This window comes from Oryx dammah, unplaced genomic scaffold (genome assembly GCF_014754425.2).
Source record: "Oryx dammah isolate SB20612 unplaced genomic scaffold, SCBI_Odam_1.1 HiC_scaffold_6, whole genome shotgun sequence".
NCBI classification, from domain to species: Eukaryota; Metazoa; Chordata; class Mammalia; order Artiodactyla; family Bovidae; genus Oryx; species Oryx dammah.
The window spans coordinates 35,348,364-35,370,418 of record NW_024070190.1 but is presented as its reverse complement, the minus strand read 5'-3'; the positions used below and the strand labels follow the sequence as shown (position 1 = coordinate 35,370,418).

At 37.4% G+C, this 22,055-nt stretch overlaps 2 protein-coding genes across 10 annotated transcripts in view; one reads left to right on the top strand and one right to left on the bottom strand.

Moving 5' to 3' along the window:
* SIRT1 (sirtuin 1) overlaps window positions 1–12,038 on the top strand; it is a 28,543-nt gene extending 16,505 nt beyond the window's left edge. The window contains exons 1-6 of one of the 2 annotated variants that reach the window (XM_040242242.1): window positions 136–252; window positions 747–894; window positions 1,778–1,857; window positions 2,976–3,162; window positions 4,503–5,066; window positions 8,347–12,038. In XM_040242242.1, the coding sequence (XP_040098176.1) occupies window positions 220–252; window positions 747–894; window positions 1,778–1,857; window positions 2,976–3,162; window positions 4,503–5,066; window positions 8,347–8,675 (1,341 nt within the window). In that variant the 5' untranslated portion in view covers window positions 136–219 and the 3' untranslated portion in view covers window positions 8,676–12,038. Of the gene's footprint in view, window positions 1–135; window positions 253–746; window positions 895–1,777; window positions 1,858–2,975; window positions 3,163–4,502; window positions 5,067–8,346 lie in introns of those variants that run through there. The other variant, XM_040242241.1, reaches the window with a different exon arrangement.
* Window positions 12,039–15,539: 3,501 nt separating this feature from the next.
* HERC4 (HECT and RLD domain containing E3 ubiquitin protein ligase 4) overlaps window positions 15,540–22,055 on the bottom strand; it is a 125,087-nt gene continuing 118,571 nt past the window's right edge. For all 8 annotated transcript variants that reach the window (XR_005721329.1, XR_005721330.1, XM_040242223.1 and 5 more), the window contains 3 exons: window positions 20,309–20,492; window positions 16,942–17,044; window positions 15,540–16,201 (listed from right to left, as the gene is read on the bottom strand). Coding sequence is in view for 6 of the 8 variants with exons in the window: in XM_040242223.1 (XP_040098157.1) it covers window positions 15,993–16,201; window positions 16,942–17,044; window positions 20,309–20,492 (496 nt within the window). In the remaining 2 variants the exon portion in view is untranslated. The remainder of the gene's footprint in view (window positions 16,202–16,941; window positions 17,045–20,308; window positions 20,493–22,055) is intronic.

The following is a 22,055-nucleotide window of genomic DNA, read 5'->3' as shown; positions in this document are numbered from 1 at the left end:
CCTTTGCCATAGTCACTTACTGAATGAAATTTAATAAAAACACTGTCAAAAGTTGAGAGGACCAAAATTGATACTTTTTTTCTGATCTTTTTGCCATGTGTATATCTGAATTCTTTGTTTTTAAAGAAGAAACAGCATTGAAGCATTATTTGGGGGGAAAAAACACACACACAAAATCCAGCAACTCAGCATTCATGAGCAACTCTATACTATACCAGTATGTGCCTGTGCAGTGGAAGGAAAACAATTTTGGTAAGGAATTAAAACTTTAGCTTTAAACTTCCAACAGGTTGATATTTATAATGAATGATGAATCAAAAATTTTAAATATTATGTTGACAGTGCCTTTTTTAGTTTTAAAAAAGAAGTCACCATATCTTTAGTATTTTTTATTTCAATATAAACTTTTCCCCTTTTCCTTTACAAAAAAAAAAAAAATCTGAATTTGCAGCCCACAAAAATTAGATATATATTAAGGTATGTATTTCTTCTGACTTTTAGTAAAATATCAACATTTATAAGAGATGTTTGCAGGTCGATTTTATCCTTTTTGAGAGGCTATGTTTACTAATTGCTGAGTTTTATTTGTATTATAGCAACAATCCTTTTGTGTGTGTTGCATCCATCTAGATGCTTTGAGATTGTCATGTATTGTTTTCTAATTATCATTGGTAGTTTTTTTGTTGTTGTTAAACCTGTGACATTTGTTAACACTTAATGTTTGTTCTGCTTTTTGCATTATCTAGGAAATATATCCTGGACAATTCCAACCATCTCTTTGTCACAAATTCATAGCCTTGTCCGATAAGGAAGGAAAACTACTTCGCAACTATACTCAGAACATAGATACACTGGAGCAAGTTGCAGGAATCCAAAAGATAATTCAGTGTCATGGTTAGTAAACTTCAGAATTGCTTTTCCCGTTATATTAGTTTTGTAGGAAAAATTAGGATTAGTAAGTAGGCTGCCATTTAGGAATGGAGATTAAGCCTTATTATTTAATCATGTTACCTGATCAGGTGTAGATAAGGAAAGTAGACTGCAAAAATACGAAAGCTGAAATACTGGCCTCAGCTCTTAATTGTGTCAAATGTCAGATGTTACTTTGGATTTCGAAAGATGAGGCAGTTGTGTACACTCAAGTTCCAGATACTGTGCTTCGTCATGTGTGACCCTTGGCAACCCCATGGACTGTAGCCCACCAGGCTCCTCCGTCCACGGGATTTTTCAGGCAAGAAGACTGGAGTGGGCTGTCATCCCCTTCTCCAGAGGATCTTCCTAACCTAGAGATCAGACCCACATTCCCTGCATTGCAGGTGGATTTTTGACCCACTGAGCCATGAGGGAAGCCTATTTATTACATTCTTTCAAATAATGTTTTTTATTACAAAAGTGATATTAGCTATGGATGAAAAAAACATGGCATCCTGAGGAAATCAAAGGAACTGCTGATTAGGTCAGATGTACAGAATTCAGAAATTTGAAGACTTTAAAACAAGTTTGAATAGACTTTTATTGTATCTAAACTGTTTCTGAAACAAAATTGTTAAGCTAATACAATCGTAACCTTCCAAATCTGCAGTTTTAGTCCTGGAGGAGTTAGTGTTATTTTATTAAAAGAGTAGCTTTAGGAAGGGTCATTATATCAATATCTCTTTTGTGGACCCTCTTAAAATTTCTAAAGTCTCCAGCTTTTCTAGTATCAGATTTAATTATAACTTACTTAAGAAATGGAAAAATTTCTTTAATAAAGCGTGTATTTGTTGGTTGTTTTTAGGTTCCTTTGCAACAGCATCTTGCCTGATTTGTAAATATAAAGTTGACTGTGAAGCTGTACGAGGAGATATTTTTAATCAGGTAATTTATCACCCATATCTTAGGATTTATGCTCGTCTCTGATCTGTTTCTTTTGCCTCAATCCTTTTTTTTTCCCCCGAAAGTATTTATGTGGTACAGAAACATCCATGACTATGGGGGATTACAGAGAAGTACCCAAAAACCTTTCATTACCTGAAGTTGAAAACTTCGCTCCATAATCTTTTTTAAAGAGTATTTATTTGACTGCGCCAGGTCTTGGTTGTGGATCTTTGAGCAGGATCTTTGTTGCAGCGTGTGGGATTTAGTTCCCTGGACAGAGGTGGAACCTGGGCCCCTGCAGTGGGAAGGCAGAGTCTTAGCCACTGGACCATCAAAGAAGGCCCCATAATCTCTTTTGAATGATGAAATTGACTTCGTAAACATTACAAAATATTTCATGTATGCTCATTTCCAAAAAAATTTTAAGAAGATGGCAGAGCATAAAAACCATCCAGAAATAAAACTCAATGTGCATAGCTGTATATAAAATCATATACTTATGAGAAGATAGCATATTAGAATGGAATTGTATTTTACAAACTTCCTACTTTGTAAAATTTGATTTTGGCTGCGTGCAGCCTCCTCTGGTCGCAGCAAGTGGGGCTGCTGCTTGTGGTGGTGTGCAGGCTTCTCACTGTGGCAGCTCCTCTTGCCCGGCTCGGTGTGGCAGGTGCAGTGGTTGTGGTGCGTGTGCTTAGTTGCCCCACAGCGTGTGATCTTCCTGGACCAGGAAGCAAACCCATGTCCTCTGCATTGGCAGGTGGATTCTTAACCACCTGACCACCAGGCAGTCCCAAACTTTTAAAGGTTAAGACTCATGTACATGTATACACATGTTGCTTTTTCCTCTTAATTCCCTTTAATGTCAAATGTGGGTCTATACAGATATTAGCAGCAGATAATAGCACAATTGTATTTCATTGTATGTTAGTGAAATAAGTGGGGGGGGGTCATTTATAGTTGATGTTTAGGTTTTATCCAGTTTTCTCTATTTATCTAGTTTTTCTGTTTTCTTTCATAAATTTGAAATGATTTCTTGGTAAGTGTGGAAATGTTGACTATTCTAACTTGGACTTGGCGTTCTCTTTCCCTCCTCAACCAAAATCTGGAACACATAGGTGGTTCCTCGATGTCCTAGATGCCCAGCTGATGAACCGCTTGCTATCATGAAACCAGAGATTGTCTTTTTTGGTGAAAATTTACCAGAACAGTTTCATAGAGCCATGAAGTATGACAAAGATGAAGTTGATCTTCTCATTGTTATCGGATCTTCCCTGAAAGTAAGACCAGTAGCACTAATTCCAAGTAAGTTGGTAATGATTTTTAGAGAACCATTTCTATATATTTTTCCATGGGTTGTGGGTATGTAGAGCATAGTCCAGTGATCTGTTTTTCATTAAGAGTAGTAAAGAGCCAAACTTTAGTTTTTAAAGGTGACATATTCTTGTTCATGAAGATTGATTAATCTGAAATTGCAATGGGAATAAAGGGTTTTCAAAACAGAATAACAAAGGGAAACAGTTCAATGTAACTTTTCAATGGGATGTGTTTTTAATGCGGTAGTAGTTAGCATCAGCTAATTTACATATACATGGGAAACATTAAAAATAATCTATTTTAATCTTAATTTGAGCCTGTTGCTAATGTTTCACATTCTAGTAAGTTCAGATGAATAGCTTGGGACTCAAAATGATTGTTTTAGTAAGAATAACAATCATAAGCATTATATGTAGATCAGCTCTAACAAAAAGGGTGTGCATGTGTACAAAAATGCTTGAATACAGCTGAATTCCCTGTTACTCTCAGGAATATTTCTTTAACCCATGCTCCTATACTACATTTTTTTCTCCCTCTAGTGAGCAAGTAAGGGGGAGGAAGATAGAGGGGCTAATTCAGTTGCATCACTTGTGCCATAAAAGTGAGGGAAGGGGCAGAGAAGAGAATATCAAACCCTTAACGAGAGAATTAGACCCTCACACCAGCAAATAGGCAGCTAAACTGCTGCTTTAATAGAAACTATTCAAGAAGATTATAGGATAATTTGTAACTAAAAAGAAAATATCTAAGCTTAATTTTTTTCTATTTAAACATAGAGCAGAGAACTTCTGACAAGCTTTCTGTGGGGTAGTATAACATGTTGGTGATGTTAGGCAAAGTGGAGAGTAGACTGGTATATACTTTATATCAGAAGCCATTTAAATAGAGAAAACTCTCACCTACTAAGAGCCAAGAACTTTGCATATTAAGTCACTTAATCCTCACTGCAATCTTGTGGAGCAGTAGTTACCCTATTATACAGACAAGGAAACTGAACACAGAATGTAGACGTTTGAGGCAAGAGGTAATCAAGTTGCTAGAGGAAATTTTGATGCTCATCTGTTGACTTAATAGTGTCATGATATATAATAGCTTGATTAGAGTGGCGTCTTTTTTTGGTATTGGGAAGCATTAGGTTTCTTTTGGCTTGCAGGAACTTATTTCCCTGACCAAGGATAGGACCCTGGCCATGGCAGTGAAAGCAGAGGGTCCTAACCACTGAACTTGCCAGGAAATTCCATTAAGATTTTACATACTGTGTTTGTTTTGGTTTTATAAATGCACCTCCCTTCATTTCTCTAATTCTTATTTTTTCACCCTAATCTTAGGTTCCATACCCCATGAAGTGCCTCAGATATTGATTAATAGGGAACCTTTGCCTCATCTGCATTTTGATGTAGAGCTTCTTGGAGACTGTGACGTAATTATTAATGAACTGTGTCATAGGTTAGGTGGTGAATATGCCAAACTTTGCTGTAACCCTGTGAAGCTTTCAGAAATTACTGAAAAACCTCCTCGAATACAAAAAGAGTTGGCACATTTGTCAGAATTGCCACCCACACCCCTCAATATTTCAGAAGGCTCAAGTTCACCAGAAAGAACTTCACCACCAGATTCTTCAGTGATTGTCGCTCTTTTAGACCAAGAAACAAAGAGTAATGTCGATGATGCTGATGTGTCTGAATCAAAAGACCACGGCACAGAAAAAGCACAGGAGGTGCCGACTTCTACTAGAAGCATTGGGAGTGTTGACGAACAGTTGGAGAGTCCAGATTTGAAGAATGCTGTCTCCAATTCTGGGGAGAAGAATGAAAGAACTTCAGTTGCTGAAACAGTGAGAAAATGCTGGCCAGCTAGACTTGCAAAGGAGCAGATTAGTAAACGCCTTGATGGTAAGAAAGGCTGTTGGGCTATTTTGAGGGTATGACTATTTTTTTTTTTTGTAAATTTATTTAATTGGAGGCTAATTACTTTCCATTATTGTAGTGTTTTTTGTCATACATTCACATGAATCAGCCACGGGTGTTCATGTGTTCTGCATCCTGAACCCCCCTCCCACCTCCTTCCCCATCGCATCCCTCAGGGTTATCCCAGTGCACCAGCCCTGAGCACCCTGCCTCATGCATTGAACCTGGGCTGGCGATCTGTTTCACATACGGTAATATACGTGCTTCAGTGCTATTCTCTCACATCATCCAACCCTCGCCTTCTCCCACAGAGTCCAAAAGTCTGTTCTTTATAGGAATCTCTTTTGTGGTCTCGCATATAGGGTCATTGTTCCCATCTTTCTAAATTCCAAATATATGGGTTACATTGTATTGGTGTTTTTCTGACTTATTTCACTCTGTACGATAGGCTTAAGTTTCAAAGGAATATTTGCAGGAAGTGAGCAATTTTGGCAAGCTAGCTAGTGTTAACTTCATGCAGGTAAATTTTAATAGTTGATTGTGTTTAGAGAAACTAAATTTGAGATTTTAAGCTAGAAAAAGATAAACAGTATCTTCAATAATATGGGGAAGAAATGGTGTCTAACAGTGTGCTCTGTACCTTGAGTTTCTCTAGGGAGTGAGAAGTTAAGCATTTAATTGGGACTACTGAGTGCTCCTCTGTTCTCTGCTAAGAGCTTTAGATGGTGAAAATGACAAGATTTGAGTGCTTACGGAGGGTCAGTGACTTGACATATTTTCTGTTTCAGTATCTGATTTCAGTTAGGGAGGAGACTATTCCTTCTCAGGTACAGGTGGGAAAACAAGGACCACAGAGGTTAAATACCCTGTCCAAGGAAACAACTAGAGTGAAGAAGAGCCAGGAAGATTCCAGGTTCTGTTAACCTGTTGCTGTTTCAGATCTAGGAAACATCTGGTTCTTCTCCTATCGGAAATAGCATCTGCTCTGTTTTGACTCATGAAAAGTCCTTACCAATTTGTATTAATATGGATGAAATCACTTTCTACCTTTTAAAACCATTGTGCACAAGTATTAACCTATGGTGAAAAACCTTAAGACAGAAAATTTGTGCTCTTAGATGCAACAATCTTGTCCTGCTTAAAACACTCTCACTCACCATACATTGTGAAAACTGGCAAGAAATTTTAGACAAATGTATTATGTGTTCTAGTCATTTGCCATAAATAAATTTTAGTTCAATTGAATAAGCCTTTGGGTATTTCCAAACTAGGACTGCAGCAAGTTCGGGAAACACCCATCCAAGCAACTGATATTTGTGTGTAATTACAGAAATGGGTGAATGGGGGAAAAAAATAGGTGAGAATTTTAAAAGGTAGATGCTACTTAGTGGGCACTAGGTTATAGAAGGCTTAACTGTAAGTTGGTGAAGTCTTCCATGGGGAAAACCAGAAAAAGCATAGAATACTTAGGCTTATCAATGTGGCAGAAGTCAGAAGTAGAAAAATTGCTGTTGATTTAGTCAGGTAAGTCTGTCATATACAGAGTCTGCTTGTGTGTTAGTCCTTTGTGTCTTGACTCGTTTTTTAACCCCATGGACTATAGCCTGCCAGGCCCCTCTGCCCATTGTATTCTCCTGGCAGGAATACTGGAGTGAGTTGCCATTTCCTTCTCCAAAGTCTGCTTAGGCACTCAGAATATTCTTTGGGTCTTTTTTGACAGATGGGTCAAATGTATAAAACTCTGCCCCAGAAAATTGGTATACCTTGGTTTTATTCTGCTAATTTAGACCTTTAAAGATACAGGCTTCAGAATTTGACTGCATTGTCAGATCTACCTCTTACAGCATTGTGAGCATTTGAAAAGATAACTGATGTAAAGAATGTAAAACTTAACACTTGTAACTGTTTAAACCAAACAACTGGTGTTTACTCATTTTAGTTTGCGACCGTTTGTAGTGAGGTCAGGGCTGAAAAGGAGGAAGTTGGAGCATATAAGAAATAAAATGTGAATATTGTAAGATTGCCAATAGGACAAAAACAGGCACAGGGTGCTTGAACTGAGAAATAGATTGTTCAGTTCTTCAGGGGGCCAGGGCAGAATGAACTGTTTTTTAATAAACCTGTAAAAGGGCAGGACAGCCATGTGCTGGGACCCCTTAGAAGACTGGCTCCTAGGATGTGATTCAGAGATGGTCCTGTTCAGAATCACAAGATGTGGTCTGCCAGCAGCTAGAATGCAGGTACTCAACTCCCTTCTCCAATCACTGACACACCATTTGGTTTTCATGGTGCAAAACATGGGTTATTCCAGAGTGAGAACTGGATCAAGACGGGGTCTTAAAAAAGCTTGGAAGTCATTTTGAAGAGAAACTTAAGTATATATTACTCCAGATGAACTATGTAGTACTCAGCTTTTGTGAATCAGTCTGGGCTCTTAAGAGCCTTGACCTGGGAGTCACTCTGGCTTAGGGGAGACAGAGGAAGGCTCCTCACCATGAGAGGTCAAATCTTATACTACAAATGCTAATTTGGGAGGGCTTTGCAAAAGAAAGCTTAACAGTGCTTCTCACACTTTAACATGATAGGACTCATAGAAAAATAGCTTCTGATTCAGAGAGTGGGTGGTGGCTGGATATTTCATCTCACCAAATCTCAAAGGAGTTGGTTAAGTAAGCCTCATTGAACATGGCTCTCTACAATTTTTCATACGTACCTCATAGGGTTTGAAAATCACTTCATACTCGGATGAGGAAATTGAGGCATAGAAATAACACTCCCAATTTGCAAAGTTTGTGAGTGGCAGAACTAAGATTTCTACCCAGGACTGAGTGCTTCTATAGCTTGTTGTTGAGAAACTATATAATAATAGCCTCTAGTAGTGATACTCGGAGAAGGCAGTGGCACCCCACTCCAGTACTCCTGCCTGGAAAATCCCATGGATGGAGGAGCCTGGTGGGCTGCAGTCCATGGGGTTGCTAAGAGTCGGACACGACTGAGCGACTTCACTTTCACTTTTCACTTTCATGCATTGGAGAAGGACATGGCAACCCACTCCAGTGTTCTTGCCTGGAGAATCCCAGGGATGGGGGAGCCTGGTGGGCTGCCGTCTATGGGGTTGCACAGAGTCGGACACGACTGAAGCGACTTAGCAGCAGTAGTGGTACTCAGGTAAAAGGTTAGAACCTATGCTTGTCCAAACAGCACGATCATACTAAGTCTTAGAAAACTGGAAATAACCCATTTTTCTCCTATTACTGTATTTCAGATAATCAGTATCTGTTTTTACCACCAAACCGTTACATTTTCCATGGCGCTGAGGTATATTCAGACTCTGAAGATGATGTCTTATCCTCTAGTTCTTGCGGCAGTAACAGTGATAGTGGAACATGCCAGAGTCCAAGTTTAGAAGAACCCATGGAGGATGAAAGTGAGAATGAAGAATTTTACAATGGTTTGGAAGATGATGCTGATATTAATGAGAGAGCCGGAGGAACTATATTTGAAGCTGATGGAGGTGATCAAGAGGCAGTTAATGAAGCTATATCCGTGAAACAGGAAGCAACATGCATTAACTATCCATCAAACAAATCATAATATAGTAATTGTCCAGGTACAGAAATTGTTCCACCAGCATTAGGATCTTTAGCATGTCAAATTGAATGTTTACTTGTGAACTCAATAGAGCAAGGAAACCAGAAAGGTGTAATATTTATAGACTGGTAAAAACAGATTTCCCCCCAATGGGTAATTTTTAACTTCCTTATTTCTGTGCTTATACACTCAAACACTAACTTTTTTTTTTCAAAGGTACGTAAGTATCTTTAGTCAGCTATTGGACTAGACTTTCTGTTAAAGGTTCATTTGTATGATACATCGACATGTATATATAATTTTGTTTTTGCCTAGTGAGTTTCAACATTTCAGAGTCTTCAAAAAGCCATTGGAATGTTTAAATTAATGTAAAGGGAACAGCTTATCTAGACCAAAGAATGGTATTTTCACACTTTTTGTTGTAACATTGAATGGTTTGAAATCCTCAAATCTGTTCTGCTAAACGTTTGATTCTTTATTAGCACAATTACCTATTTTTAAACACTGGCATTTTCCAAAACTTGTGGCAGCTAACTTTTTAAAAATCTCATGACATGCAATGTGAGAAGGAAGTCAACCATATGTGGGAGAGCACTCAGTTGTCTTTGCTTTTTTAAAATGAAACTTGGTGCTAACAGTTTCAGAAATGTATCGTTCAAATGAAGATGGCTTTTGTACTTCCTGTGGACATGTAGTAATGTCTATATTGGCTCATAAAACTAACTTAAAAAATAAATGCTTTGGAAATGTTTCAGTTGCTTTAGAAACAATAGTACCTGCCTGGGTCCCCTTAGTTTTGAGAATGTTTGCCATTGTTGTTTAAACACCTGTCACTGTGGTAGAGCTTGCATTGATCCTTTCCACAAGTATTAAACTGCCAATGTCAATCTGCAAAGCCTTTATGAATCAATAATAATGGTACTTCAGCTGGGGAGAGTGTAATATTTTGGGCTGTTGACTTTTTTTCCCATTAATGAGAGCAACAGACCCCGGTTACGGTTCCAAAGCCAGTAAGTACATGTTTCCTGTCGGGAGGACTTGGTGTTAAGAAACACCAAACATGCCAGCCTAGTATTACGGAGATGAACGTGATGTAACTTGTAATAGCAGACTAGTTAATGAAACTAGTTCCTATAATGTCTTTATTTAAAAGCTTAGGCTGCCTTAAAACTAGAGAACAACTTTTTCAGCTGCAGAAGCTTCTAGCCTTTCAACAAAAGTCCATACTTTATAAAACTGCACAGTAACGATTAATTTTCCAGACCTTTCCCCAACATTGCTTTCAAAAAGTATTTTTATGTTGCTTAGTATTTATTACAGTTTAACAAGAAGGGTTTGAAAAACAGCTGTTCTTAAGCTTAAAATATCCAGCTAGGACCATTACTGCCAGAGAAAAAAATTTTATTGAATGGCCATTTCCCTACCTAAAAGATGTTTCAGTCTGAATTTGACTACACTAAAGAATGCAGTATAATATTTAGTTTTCCATTTGCATGATCTGTGTTTGTGCTATAGATGATATTTTAAATTGAAAAACTTGTTTTAAATTATTTTTACAGTGAAGACTGTTTTCAGCTCTTTTTATATTGTACATAGTCTTTTATGTAATCTACTGGCATATGTTTTGTAGACTGTTTAATGACTGGATATCTTCCTCAAACTTTTGAAATACAAAACCAGTGTTTTATACTTGTACACTGTTTTAAAAGTCTATTAAAATTGTCATTTGACTTTTTTTCTGTTAGCTTACATTGTTTAAAGTAAAAACTTTAAAAACTGTGCAGCTTTTGTACAGCTTTGAGGGCTATTAGATGCTACATTTTTTTTCAGTTTATATACAACAGTTAGTACTAAAATAGTACTAAAAGTGCTGGTTGTAGTAACTGGTGAAAGTGAAGTCGCTCAGTCGTGTCTGACTCTTTGCGAGCCCATGGATTGTAGCCTATCAGGCTCCTCCGTCCATGGGATTTTCCAGGCAAGAGTGCTGGAGTGGATTGCCAGGGGATCTTCCCGACCCAGGAATCGAACCTGGGTCTCCCGCCTTGCAGGCAGACGCTTTACCGTCTGAGCCACCAGGGAAGCCCCTGTAGTAACTGGGACATCACCAAAATGTCCTGTTCTAGACCAGGAGACTTCCCCCGTCACTAACCCTGCCTAAGAATAACTGGGAAAGGTTGAAGGCAAAAGGAGGCAGCAGAGGATGAGATCTGAGCAAGCTCCAGGAGATACTGGAGGACAGAGAGGAGCCTGGCATGCTGAAGTCCTTGGGGTTGCAGAGCTGGATATGACGTGAGCCTGAGTGAACTCCGGGAGTTGGTGATGGACAGGGAGGCCTGGTGTGCTGCAATTCATGGGGTTGCAAAGAGTGGGACACGACTGAGTGACTGAACTGAACTAGCGACTAAAAGAATAGCTGATTTTTGGCATGAAACACTTGACAAAGGACCAGGACCTTGGATTAGGGAGATGAGGTGATGGTGGAACTGTAGCGAACTCAAGACCAAAAGTAGTAGACAGAAAATGACTTGGTCATAGTTGGTGTGAACTTTCTTAAGACTACCCAGAAATCTAGTATTCAGGAGGGTAGAAACGTGCCCCTTTACAAAGATGTAAGAATAAATGTGGCAGTTTCCTGCCTTTGGGTCTCTTTGAAGGGAACTAAACAATCCAAAAAACTCTCTGCCCCTGTATATCTTGTTTGCACTAGAAAAAATACCTGTGAAATTCCATATATGCACAAAATAGAAAAGTAGTTGTTAATGAGGAGGGTGTCATTTAGAGTAATTGAATACCTGGCAAAACCTGACTTAATTAAAGCCATGGATTCAATGCTGTTTCCACTTCCCTTGGTGGGTGTATCATATTCCACAGATACACTGTTTAATCAGCATCTTCCTCAGTGGCACGAAAGAATGATGTACCTTCACCCACCTGCTAAAGCAATATCTGATAAGTTTTATTTGAAACAAGTTTCAACTCCTAATCAAAAGCTCTCCCCACTTCTTGAAAGTAAACAGTCAGCTTTAGGATGCTAGGAGAAATGGTCTCATGACACCCCTGCCCGCCCCCCACCCCCCAAGCTACTCTCAACTGGGATTAAAAGTAACCTGGCGAATTTTGGAAAGTAACCTGAGCTGCCTGAGCTGTCACCTCTTAGAGATGGCATCTAATTGGCCAAAGGTGAAGTTTACATAATAGTAAACAGTAGCCCCAGGTGATATAGTAAGAGTTAAGAAGTGAAAGTAAATATAGTAAGACTATAGTAAGAGTTGAGAAGTGAAAGGAATAGGCTGAGTTCCTTCTGCATTTAACCCTCCATTCAGTGTGGCTGGCCCAACAGGGAAAGTAAAGTAGACATACATAAAACAGACGAATTCCCAATTTATCCCTAGTAATGTTACCAATGTGAGTGCAGGGAGCTACTGAATTATTGAGAAAGGAGACTGGGGATAGGAAGAGGTTGAGAGCAAGACCCATTTTACCTTTGCTTTCAGAGAACTCACCATATGCAGGGCAAGACTGCCTCAGGCATATTACACATCATCATAAGACCTTGTTCAACTAAATGCAGTGAAAATCTTATACAACGCAGGCAAAGACATGTTAGAAGCCAATCCCTGTGCAAAGGCTGGGGCTCACAGTTTTGTAAACTACATTGTGGTTTTATTTAATGCCAATTTAAACCCTTGTTGTATTGGTTCTACTGCCTTCTCTGAACAATGGCTATTGGTTAAAATTACGACTGACTTAAAGACGACACAGTTATTCACAATTTAGTGAACTCAGTATTTTGCCTACTTTCTATCAATTCAGTTCAGTAGCTCAGTCGTGTCCGACTCTGCGACCCCATGGACGGCAGCATGCCAGGCTTCCCTGTCCATCACCAACTCCCAGAGCTTACTCAAAACTCATGTTGAGTTGGTGATGCCATCCAACCATCTCATCCTCTGTGATCCCCTTCTCCTCCTACGTTCAGTCTTCCCCAGCATCAGGGTCTTTTCCAATGAGTCAGTTGTTTGCATCAGGTGACCAAAGTATTGGGAGTTTCAGCTTCAGCATCAGCCCTTTAAATGAATATTCAGGACTGATTTCCTTTAGGATGGACTGGTTGGATCTCCTTGCAGTCCAAGGGACTCTCAAGTCTTCCCCAATGCCACAGTTCAAAAGCCATCATTTCTTCAGTGCTCAGCCTTCTTCTGTATGGCCCAACTCTCACATCCACACATGACTACTGGAAAAACCATAGCTTTGACTAGATGGACCTTTGTTGGCAAAGTAATGTCTCTGCTTTTTAATATGCTGTCTAAGTTGGTCATAGCTTTTCTTCAAGCGTCTTTTAATTTCATGGCTGCAGTCACCATCTGCAGTGATTTGGAGCCCCCCAAAATAAAGTCTGTCACTGTTTCCAGTGTTTCCCCATCTATTTGCCATGAAGTGATGGGACTGGATCCAATGATCTTCATTTTTTGAATGTTGAGTTTCAACAGATTTTTCACTCTTCTCTCGCACCTTCATCATTATCTGCCATAAGAGTGGTGTCATCTGCAAATCTGAGTTTATTGATAATTCTCCCTGAAACCTTGATTCCAGCTTGTGCTTCAACCAGCCCAGCATTTCACATGATGTTCTCTGCATATAAATTCAATAAGCAGAGTGACAATATCCCTGACGTACTTCTTTCCTGATTTGGAACTAGTCTGTTGTTCCATGTCCAGTTCTAACTGTTGCTTTCTTGACCTGCATACAGATTTCTCAGGAGGCAGGTCAGGTGCTCTGGTATTCCCATCTCTCGAAGAATTTGCCAGTTTGTTGTGATCCACACAGTTAAAAGGCTTTGGCCTAGTCAATAAAGCAGATGTTTTTCTGGAACTCTTGCTTTTTCGATGATCCCACGGATGTTGGCAATTTGATCTCTGGTTCCTCTGCCTTTTCTAAATCCACCTTTAACGTCTGAAGTTCACAGTTCACGTACTGTTGAAGCCTGGCTTGGAGAATTTTGAGCATTACTTTGCTAGCATGTGAGATGAGTGCAGTTGTGCGGTAGTTTGAGCATTCTTTGGCATTGCCTCTCTTTGGGATTGAAATGAAAACTGACCTTTCCAGTCCTGTGGCCACTGCTGAGTTTTTCAGATTTACAGTAGTTTCACAGCAGCATCTTTTAGGATTTGAAATAGCTCGACTGGAATTCATTCACCTCCACTAGCTTTGTTCACAGTGATGCTTCCTAAGGCCCACTTGACTTCACATTCCAGGATGTCTGGCTCTAGGTGAGTGATGACACCATTGTGGTTATCTGGTCATAAAGATATTTTTTTGTATAGTTCTGTGTATTCTTGCTATGTTGTCTTAGTATCTTTGCTTCTGTTAGGTCCAAACCATTTCTAATCTATAAAGCTTGGTATTTTTGTTACTTTTAAAAAGCAGCAAACAGCAATCTGAAAAATCTTCAATGGTATTTTTTCCCATGAATCTCCCTGCTGTTAATTCTACTGTAGCTCTGCAGTAACAGCGAGGAAAAGAATACTAGAGTTACCCAAATTATGCCTTGCACTGTTGTGTTCCCAGATAACAGGTCAGGCCTTGTTAAAACACCTGTTCAATGAACTCTACCTGTCTTAATCCAACATGGCTGCTATTTTACAGATAAGCTTCATAGGAAATAGAGGTTACTAAAAAACCTGACACACACATCTATATTTTCAGTGGGAACAATCAATAGCCTCAAGAAATGGATGTGCATGGAAACAGCATAATACCAGAAACCTGGAAGAATTTTACTGGGAAAAATGTTAACTTAAGGACAATTATTAAGGCTTTTATTAAAAGCCTATTAGAAAACACCAGAAGTTTAACTAGTGAAAAGTACATGTCCACAATCCCTTTTCAAAACCCTTGGACTCATTTGCATTTTGGAATTATGAATGTTAAAAGAATTTTTAAAGCACATGGTGTAGCACCCCATACAGATCTGGGCAGCACCTAGATCGAACACAAACACACAGTGCCACAGTAAAATATGCAAATAGTCCCACTTAATATCATAAACAGCCTCAACAATTGAGGTCAGGTTTTGCTACAAAATGATGCAACTCCCCCCAAACCCCCGACCCCAGCTAATGTTTTGGATTTTAGAATTATAGGTAAGGAGACTTGGGAGCTTCTATTAAACAGATAAATTTTATGGGAATGGGAACTATCTGTCCAAAATTTAAGAGACCTTCCCTTAGATATTACTGTTTTTGAAGAATTTTGACTCTTATATGAGAACCAGTGAAAGTTTAAATATTAAGCCAATAAACCTTTATTATTTAAACAGTTTCATGGCATTTAAAAAATAAATATTTGCATTATAGCAGAAAGTCACATGTGCTGCATCACTTACTGTTACAATTTAATGACAGGAGATAACTAAGCATCAGCACCATAAAACTTAAAAGATTTATCTGTTAAGATTTGTCTCTTAAAATTCAAGTAAATGGTTCTGAAGCACCGAAAATTCCCTTTAAATACCAACCTGCAGCATCAATAGTTTTAAAAGCTTTAACCCAGTGATTGGTTCTCATAGTAGTCAACGATTGTATTTTCAGCAACTGGACAGAGTTCTTCCAGTACTAAATATTAAGCTTTCTGACAACTTCCCATTTATCAAATTATATCTCAAGACTCATAAAAAGAAAGAACTATATGTTAATCAGGTAAATTCTATTTGTAATTTAGACTTGCACAAGGACATTAGTAAAAAAGCAAAGACTATTTTCCACCATGCTAATTTTTTGCCTTCATAGATTCTCAGAATAAGATTTAAATGATAATTTTTAACCCTTTAAAGTAATCTCAGTTCAAGTACAACCAGAGAAACTGCACTGGTATCAGAACATAACTATTTTATTACAAAACTTTAACATTATTTACAAAATGAAAAAATAATCGAATGACTATTGCAGGCCAAAGTTAAAGGCTTCTCATCCGTGATTGGAGGAAAATTAAGCAACATTTTCATGCACTCACACACCAGATCATTTGTGAAATATGCAAACTCTTAAAATCCATGTTAGTAAAACCTCAATGTAGTCACAATACTTGTATGTTTATTAGAAGATGGCAAAAAAAAATCCATGGTTCTGTACAGTGTTTAATATTAACAGTTTGTTCATTTCTTTTAATATTTTTTGGCTTTCATGAATACTCATTGCATTGAACATTTTGCAAGTAAGAATTATAATAGTACCTCTATCACCTTGCTGAATTCATCACCACAAGAAAAACACAAATAATTAGTTTAATGCTTTTGCAGTAAACTGAATAGTTGTAACTCCAAAGTTATATTAAACTGAAGCCTTCATTGTGATCAATAGCTTGAATCAGTTTAGAGCGTAGAGTTTCTTTGTCTGTATATTTTGGAAGATCCAGAAGATTAAAACAGGTATGGGAAACTGGGAGATATTCCTCACCACCTCCTGTTGACTGGATGACTAGTATTAGACTCTTCATACCAAGAATAGGAATGCGATCACTACCTGTCAAAAATACTGCCAAGAAAACAATCATTGAGTGAACCAACTACTTTAATCAACAATAAAAGTTTTAAATAACAACGTGGAGTATCAAGTTACTTAAACAATCACTTATAGCAAAGCTTTACAGTAACATTTGCTCTAAGGTGGAAGCCTATCCCCAGAATTTGTGGAAGCATGATTCTGAGATACATCCAAGCAGTATTTTTTCTTTAAAAGTGTAATCTTAACATCAGCACACACAAAGGCTTAATATATGTTTGATACATGAATGACTACTGTCCTTGATAAAAACATTTTGGGAGCCCCTCTTTTTTGAAAAGAGTAACCATTTAGAACTATTTATTTAAAAAACATGCAGTTTTGATTATGATTCCTTTCCTATTTGTCTTGTCATCTTCAAACAAATTCATACTTGGAAGCCAAAATTAATGACCTGTCATCCTATGATATACAAACCAGACACAGATTAGGCATTAAGTTCAGGAACAGGCAAGTTCTATTTTCTACACCAACTACCAGAGTTTTCATTCTGAAGCAAAGAAAAAAAAACTGAAGACTGAAAACAGTTATACTGCAGAGATCTTTTTAAAATCTAAAGAATGTGGATTAAAAAAAATTACTCTGAAAATTAAAAACAGGACCTTGAATAATACAGAAAACCTCACCAAAGTGGATCAGTTAGTCTAAGTTCAAAAGTTCAATAATTATTGGAACTTTTTTTATTCTCATAAAGCAGAATTAGAAATACTTACACAAAAATTGTTTTTTCTTTTCCAATGGTAATTCGTGAAATACTTCCCAGAACATTTTTATTGTAGGATGTTCTGCCCAATATTCTCCTTTGTATTCTGTGTTCTAAAAACATAACCTTCTATTAATATTAAGGGATATCAGTTTTATCTTGAATCTGATAACTGGCTTCCTTAGCACAGAAAGTTAACACTATCCAAGAGTTTGAAACTCATGTAATTCAGTTAATTATTACTTCCTGGGTACTTTGCAACTTGGAACTATTAGTTCCAGAGGAAAGGAAAGAAAATATTTATGAATCTGCAGAAACATCTCCCCTGCTCCCAATTCAAAGAACATAATGTGACAGTAATATCATTTTCCAAAGTAAATATCTAAAGGATAAACCAAAATTACTAAAAGGCTAATGGACTATTAAAGTTTAACATGGAATTAATTATCTCTGATAATCATGAAGTTTTCTTTCCCTATATCAGTGAACACAAGTCATAGGAATTATTTTGTATTATTCCATCTTCTCTTTAAAACATTAACGGTTCTAAGAGCAACACTAACAATTTTCTGTGTTAGTTTCCAAGAGGCCCTCACAGACCTCTGCTTCCTGCTATTCATGGCCATGTTATGTCCCCTCCCACACTGAATAGACTTGACCTCATTAGGATAGTGCAGATGTGAGAATACATGACTTCTGAGGCTAGATCATAAAGACTTGTGCAGCTTTAGCCTTTTGGTCACTCACTCCCAGGGGGAGCTAGCTGCCGTTTCATGGAGACATTCAAACAACCCTATGGAGAGGTCTTCATGCCAAGATCCTGAGCCCTTTCCACAGCCACGAGAGTGAGCCATCTTGGAAGGGGAATCCTATCCTTCAGCCATCTTCAGATGACTAAAAGCACCAGCTGGTATTTCAAATGCAACCTCATGAAAGATCTCCGAGTTTAAAATCACTGGACTAAACCACTTCTGATTTCCTGACCCACAGAAACTATGTGAGACAACAAATGTTCATCACTATGTTTTGATGTAACTTGCAACAAAACAGCAAATATATTTCCCAAACACTCCTCCTTTCTTTGTTCATCAGAGTAAATTCTACTTATCCTTTAGGTTCAGATTAAATGTCACCTAATTCATTCATTGGCTCATTAGACAAATGTATAATGAGATTCAAAGTCTGGAGTCCTGGGGAAACTGCAGTGAACAAAGTTCTTACCTGGTAGAGATTACCATCAAGTGAGAGGCTTTCCCTGTTTGTGTAGGTTTCGCCTTATATATCATTCACTAAATTCTCTTTCTTTATATTCATCACAGTTCAATTATTTAACGTCCAGCCTCCTTACCAGATGTCAAACACCATGTCTCAAGCTTATTTACTGCTGTCTTTCTAATCTTTTGCACAGTATTAGGCATCTAGTAGATGTTCAGTAAAGATTTATTTTCAGGTTCTTCAATTTGGAGCTCTATTTGTAGCCATGACTGTATCAATGACTGAACTCGAGAAATCCACAACATATCTGCCATTAATTTACAAACAGATTTGGAGATAATGGCTTGAATTCTAGCAATCAGCTAAAGTACTAACCTGTTTGAATTGAAGACTATGAATATGTTAGTGGGGAAATGAAAGGTGGTTGACTAGTTTTTTTGTTTTTTTCCTTTTTTTAAACCACAAGATGGTACTGGGGAAATGTGCACAGTCCTAATGAAGAACATTTAAAGTCACAAATCGTAATTAGTGAAATTAGAGTGAATCAGATCAGTGGAAGAAACTAAGTATACTACGTACACGAAAACATACTTTTAAAAAATTTCCTCTTCCTGAATGAATATCTCTATCAGTTATAACTCAGAGAAGGTTTTAAGTACTTGCTGAATGCCCTTCTAGGCTCTGGGAATACAGCAGTGAACAGACAGACAACAATGCTGACAGCAGTGAACTAAGAGACAAAAATCCCGCCATTATAGCGCTTACAGTGAGTGGGGAGTAAGGGGCAGCAGACAATAAAGACAGTTAACTAAAATTTTATTTAGTCAAATTTAGAGAAGAAAGAAGGAAGATGGGGGTATGTATGTGTGTGTACATATGCAATCTTCAGTGGCTTATCCAATGAAGATCTCTGAAAAGATTTAAAGACAAACAGAAAGTGAGAACAAGAAACATTTGAAATTATCAAGGTGAAGCAAATTCTAGGCACAGAAAACAAAAAGGCCACAGGACTAAAGTGTTTCTGGAGGGTTCTAGGCCCAGCGAAGAAGCCAATGAGGCTGAAGCAGAGTGAGAGGAGGAATGAAAGATGAGGCAAGAAGGATAAACCATGTAGGATCTGAGGTGTGACAATTCTTAAAGTCATCTTTCTTCTCTTTAGCAAATTAATTTACCTCCTGAAAGAGATCTTCAATCTCCTTCCTAGAGGATTCAAGCCTGGCTGCCAGCTTTCTGAGTGCCAGCCTCAGTTCTACATGCTTCCTAGATTCTAGAGCCTCTCTCCAGAGTTCTATTTTGCCAGGCAGGAAAGGGGATGTGAGAGGTCTAGTAATCCCTTAAATTAGTTTTGAAGCAATTGTATTGCTTTCAGCCCAACCCTGTGCCCCTGGTAACATGATGTGCTAATTTGTGACTTTCACAAATTCTACAATGTGACAGGCTGCCTCTTGACAGATCTAGTCCTCTGGAGGCTCAGAATTCAATTTTCTTTGTTCTAAGTCACTCATTCACCTATTTTCCATCTTCCAAAACTGTACTTTCTCTTGCTCACTGTATTTTGGGAGAGGGGGTTAGCCCTATGTTTAGTCCTTTACTTTAATTCTAATGAGGTTTTGGGAGGGAGCAGAGAAAAATGTTTATTCCACTATGCTTATTCGGAAGTCCGATTTTTTTTTTTTTTTTAGTTAAAAAAATTTTTCCTTAGATTGTTACACAGTAAAATTGACATTTATGTGTGTACAGTTCTACAAATTTTAAACCACATATACAGATAAAACCACCACTAAAGGACAGTCAACAATTCTGTCACCCTGAAGAACTCTCTCATGTTGCCCCTCTGCTGTCACACTCCCTCCTCATCCCTAGCCCCTGTCCAACACAGTGCTTGGCTTTTCAACCATGTCATATAAATGGAACTGTATGGTATAGAATTCTCTGAGACTGACTTCTTTCACTCAGCATAAGGTCTCAGAGACCTCTCAGGTGGTGAACGTATCAAGAGTGCATTCAGTTTTAATGCACAATAGCATTGTTTTAAAAAACTTGTAGTCAAATACACATAACACAAACATGCATACCATCAATACCAGAGATACAACCATCAACAAGTTATGTTTTCCTTTTGCTTTCCATCTAAACAATATCATAGATTTGTTTTCCCCTACCTTTTCCAATTCCTTCCAATCATAATTTGTGTTTCCAATAACCATTGCTTGTAGTTCATTAGGCTGAAAGAGCTGAAGGACTTTTCCTCCACAGACCTTATGAAAGCCCGCATGAAAAGCATCAAATAAGGAAGCCACTGATTTATTGAATATGTAATCCACATAAGCATCAACAAACTCTTGCCTAGAAATGAAAAAGCACACATGCACAAAATAGAAAAAAAAAATTTTTAAGAGAATACATATTACAGTCATATTAAACCTCTGAGTGTTACTGTACTTTTTGCAATTTATGTACAAAACAGAGAAAGCATGAATAGGATTCAAGGGACAAAATCTTTATGAAAAAGTCTATTATTCTTTCTATATAAAAATCGGGTACATCTAGGAGGCATGTAGACAACTTCTCATTCACAACCATTCTTAGCTTACTTCTAAGTGAAAGATGTCCTAATGGAAGAATGATGATGCAAACGGCTATCAAAAATATTTTTTAACTATTCACAAATTATTGAGAATTTGTATGTATCACTCTAATACATCCCTAAAAAGTATAATGTTAAAAAATAATAAGGGATTTTTTAAAAAGAGAGAGAACTTTGGGATTCGGACTGTTTCACAGATTGTAGTCTGCTTTTCCTTGGGTTTCAAAGGAATCTGATGAAGCAATTTATTTAAAAAATTAAAAACCCAAGAGGGGCATTAAGTATTCTTTCAGGATAACCATTAAAAACTACAAGTGAACTTTCTTTAAAAGTGTATGTTTACATACATATAAATACGCATACAGATGCACACTGCTGATGCTTTTCTCCCTGTTATGATACAAAAGGAAACAGTCATGAAAAAAGAAAACCCTTTACTCAGTAATTAGAACTACAGTTTTATTCCCATTTGTTCTGCTGGCCACAAACACTCTATGCAGCTATCTGGTTAAATCAATAATCAGAATGGGTGCTAGAGGATTTCAATATTTTACACTCTTGTTATCCAAATTAAAAAGGATGATTCTATAAATGGGAATACTGGTAAATTCAGTCATCTACAGATAACCACTTTAGCAAATTTTAAAATAATTACAAACTCACTTTACAAATAGAAAAAAAAGGTTAAAGGGGGCCATTATAAAATAAAATTGGTGGCCCTAAGGAAAAATCAATAGCATATGCTTATCAGTGTAAGGTTCTTATAAGAAGAAACAGGTAATTTCATAAGGCATAATTTCATAAGGCATAATTTCATAATTCAACTATTAGAAAGTCAAATTTATACTACTAATAGTTAAGTCTCCTAAGTACAAAAGGCTGAAGTGTTTTATGTGCTAACATTTTTGCATTCCACGCTTTCATTATGCAACTAGGACTGGTGGCAAAAAGATCAATATTATTTAAATTACTTCTAAACTAAATAATCTATGTGAAATAATATGTTAGAAACTTAAAGAATTAGTGCAACAATGGGAACTTGAAAAGCTGAAAAAATCTTTCTATATCATAGTCAAAGCTTTTCAAAACCAATTTTTTTTTAAAGTAGACCTAAAATTTTTCCACATTATTTTAAAAACAGCTTGATTTTTACCAAAAAAATAACATACATTTTAAAATGTCCAACAGTATAGTCCTAACAGCCAACATTTACTGAGCACATACACGTGCTAGGTACTATTCTAAGCATTTTTAAATTATCGCCTCATTTAATCCTCAAAATAACCCCATGAAGTAGGTATAATATATCATCTCACCTTACA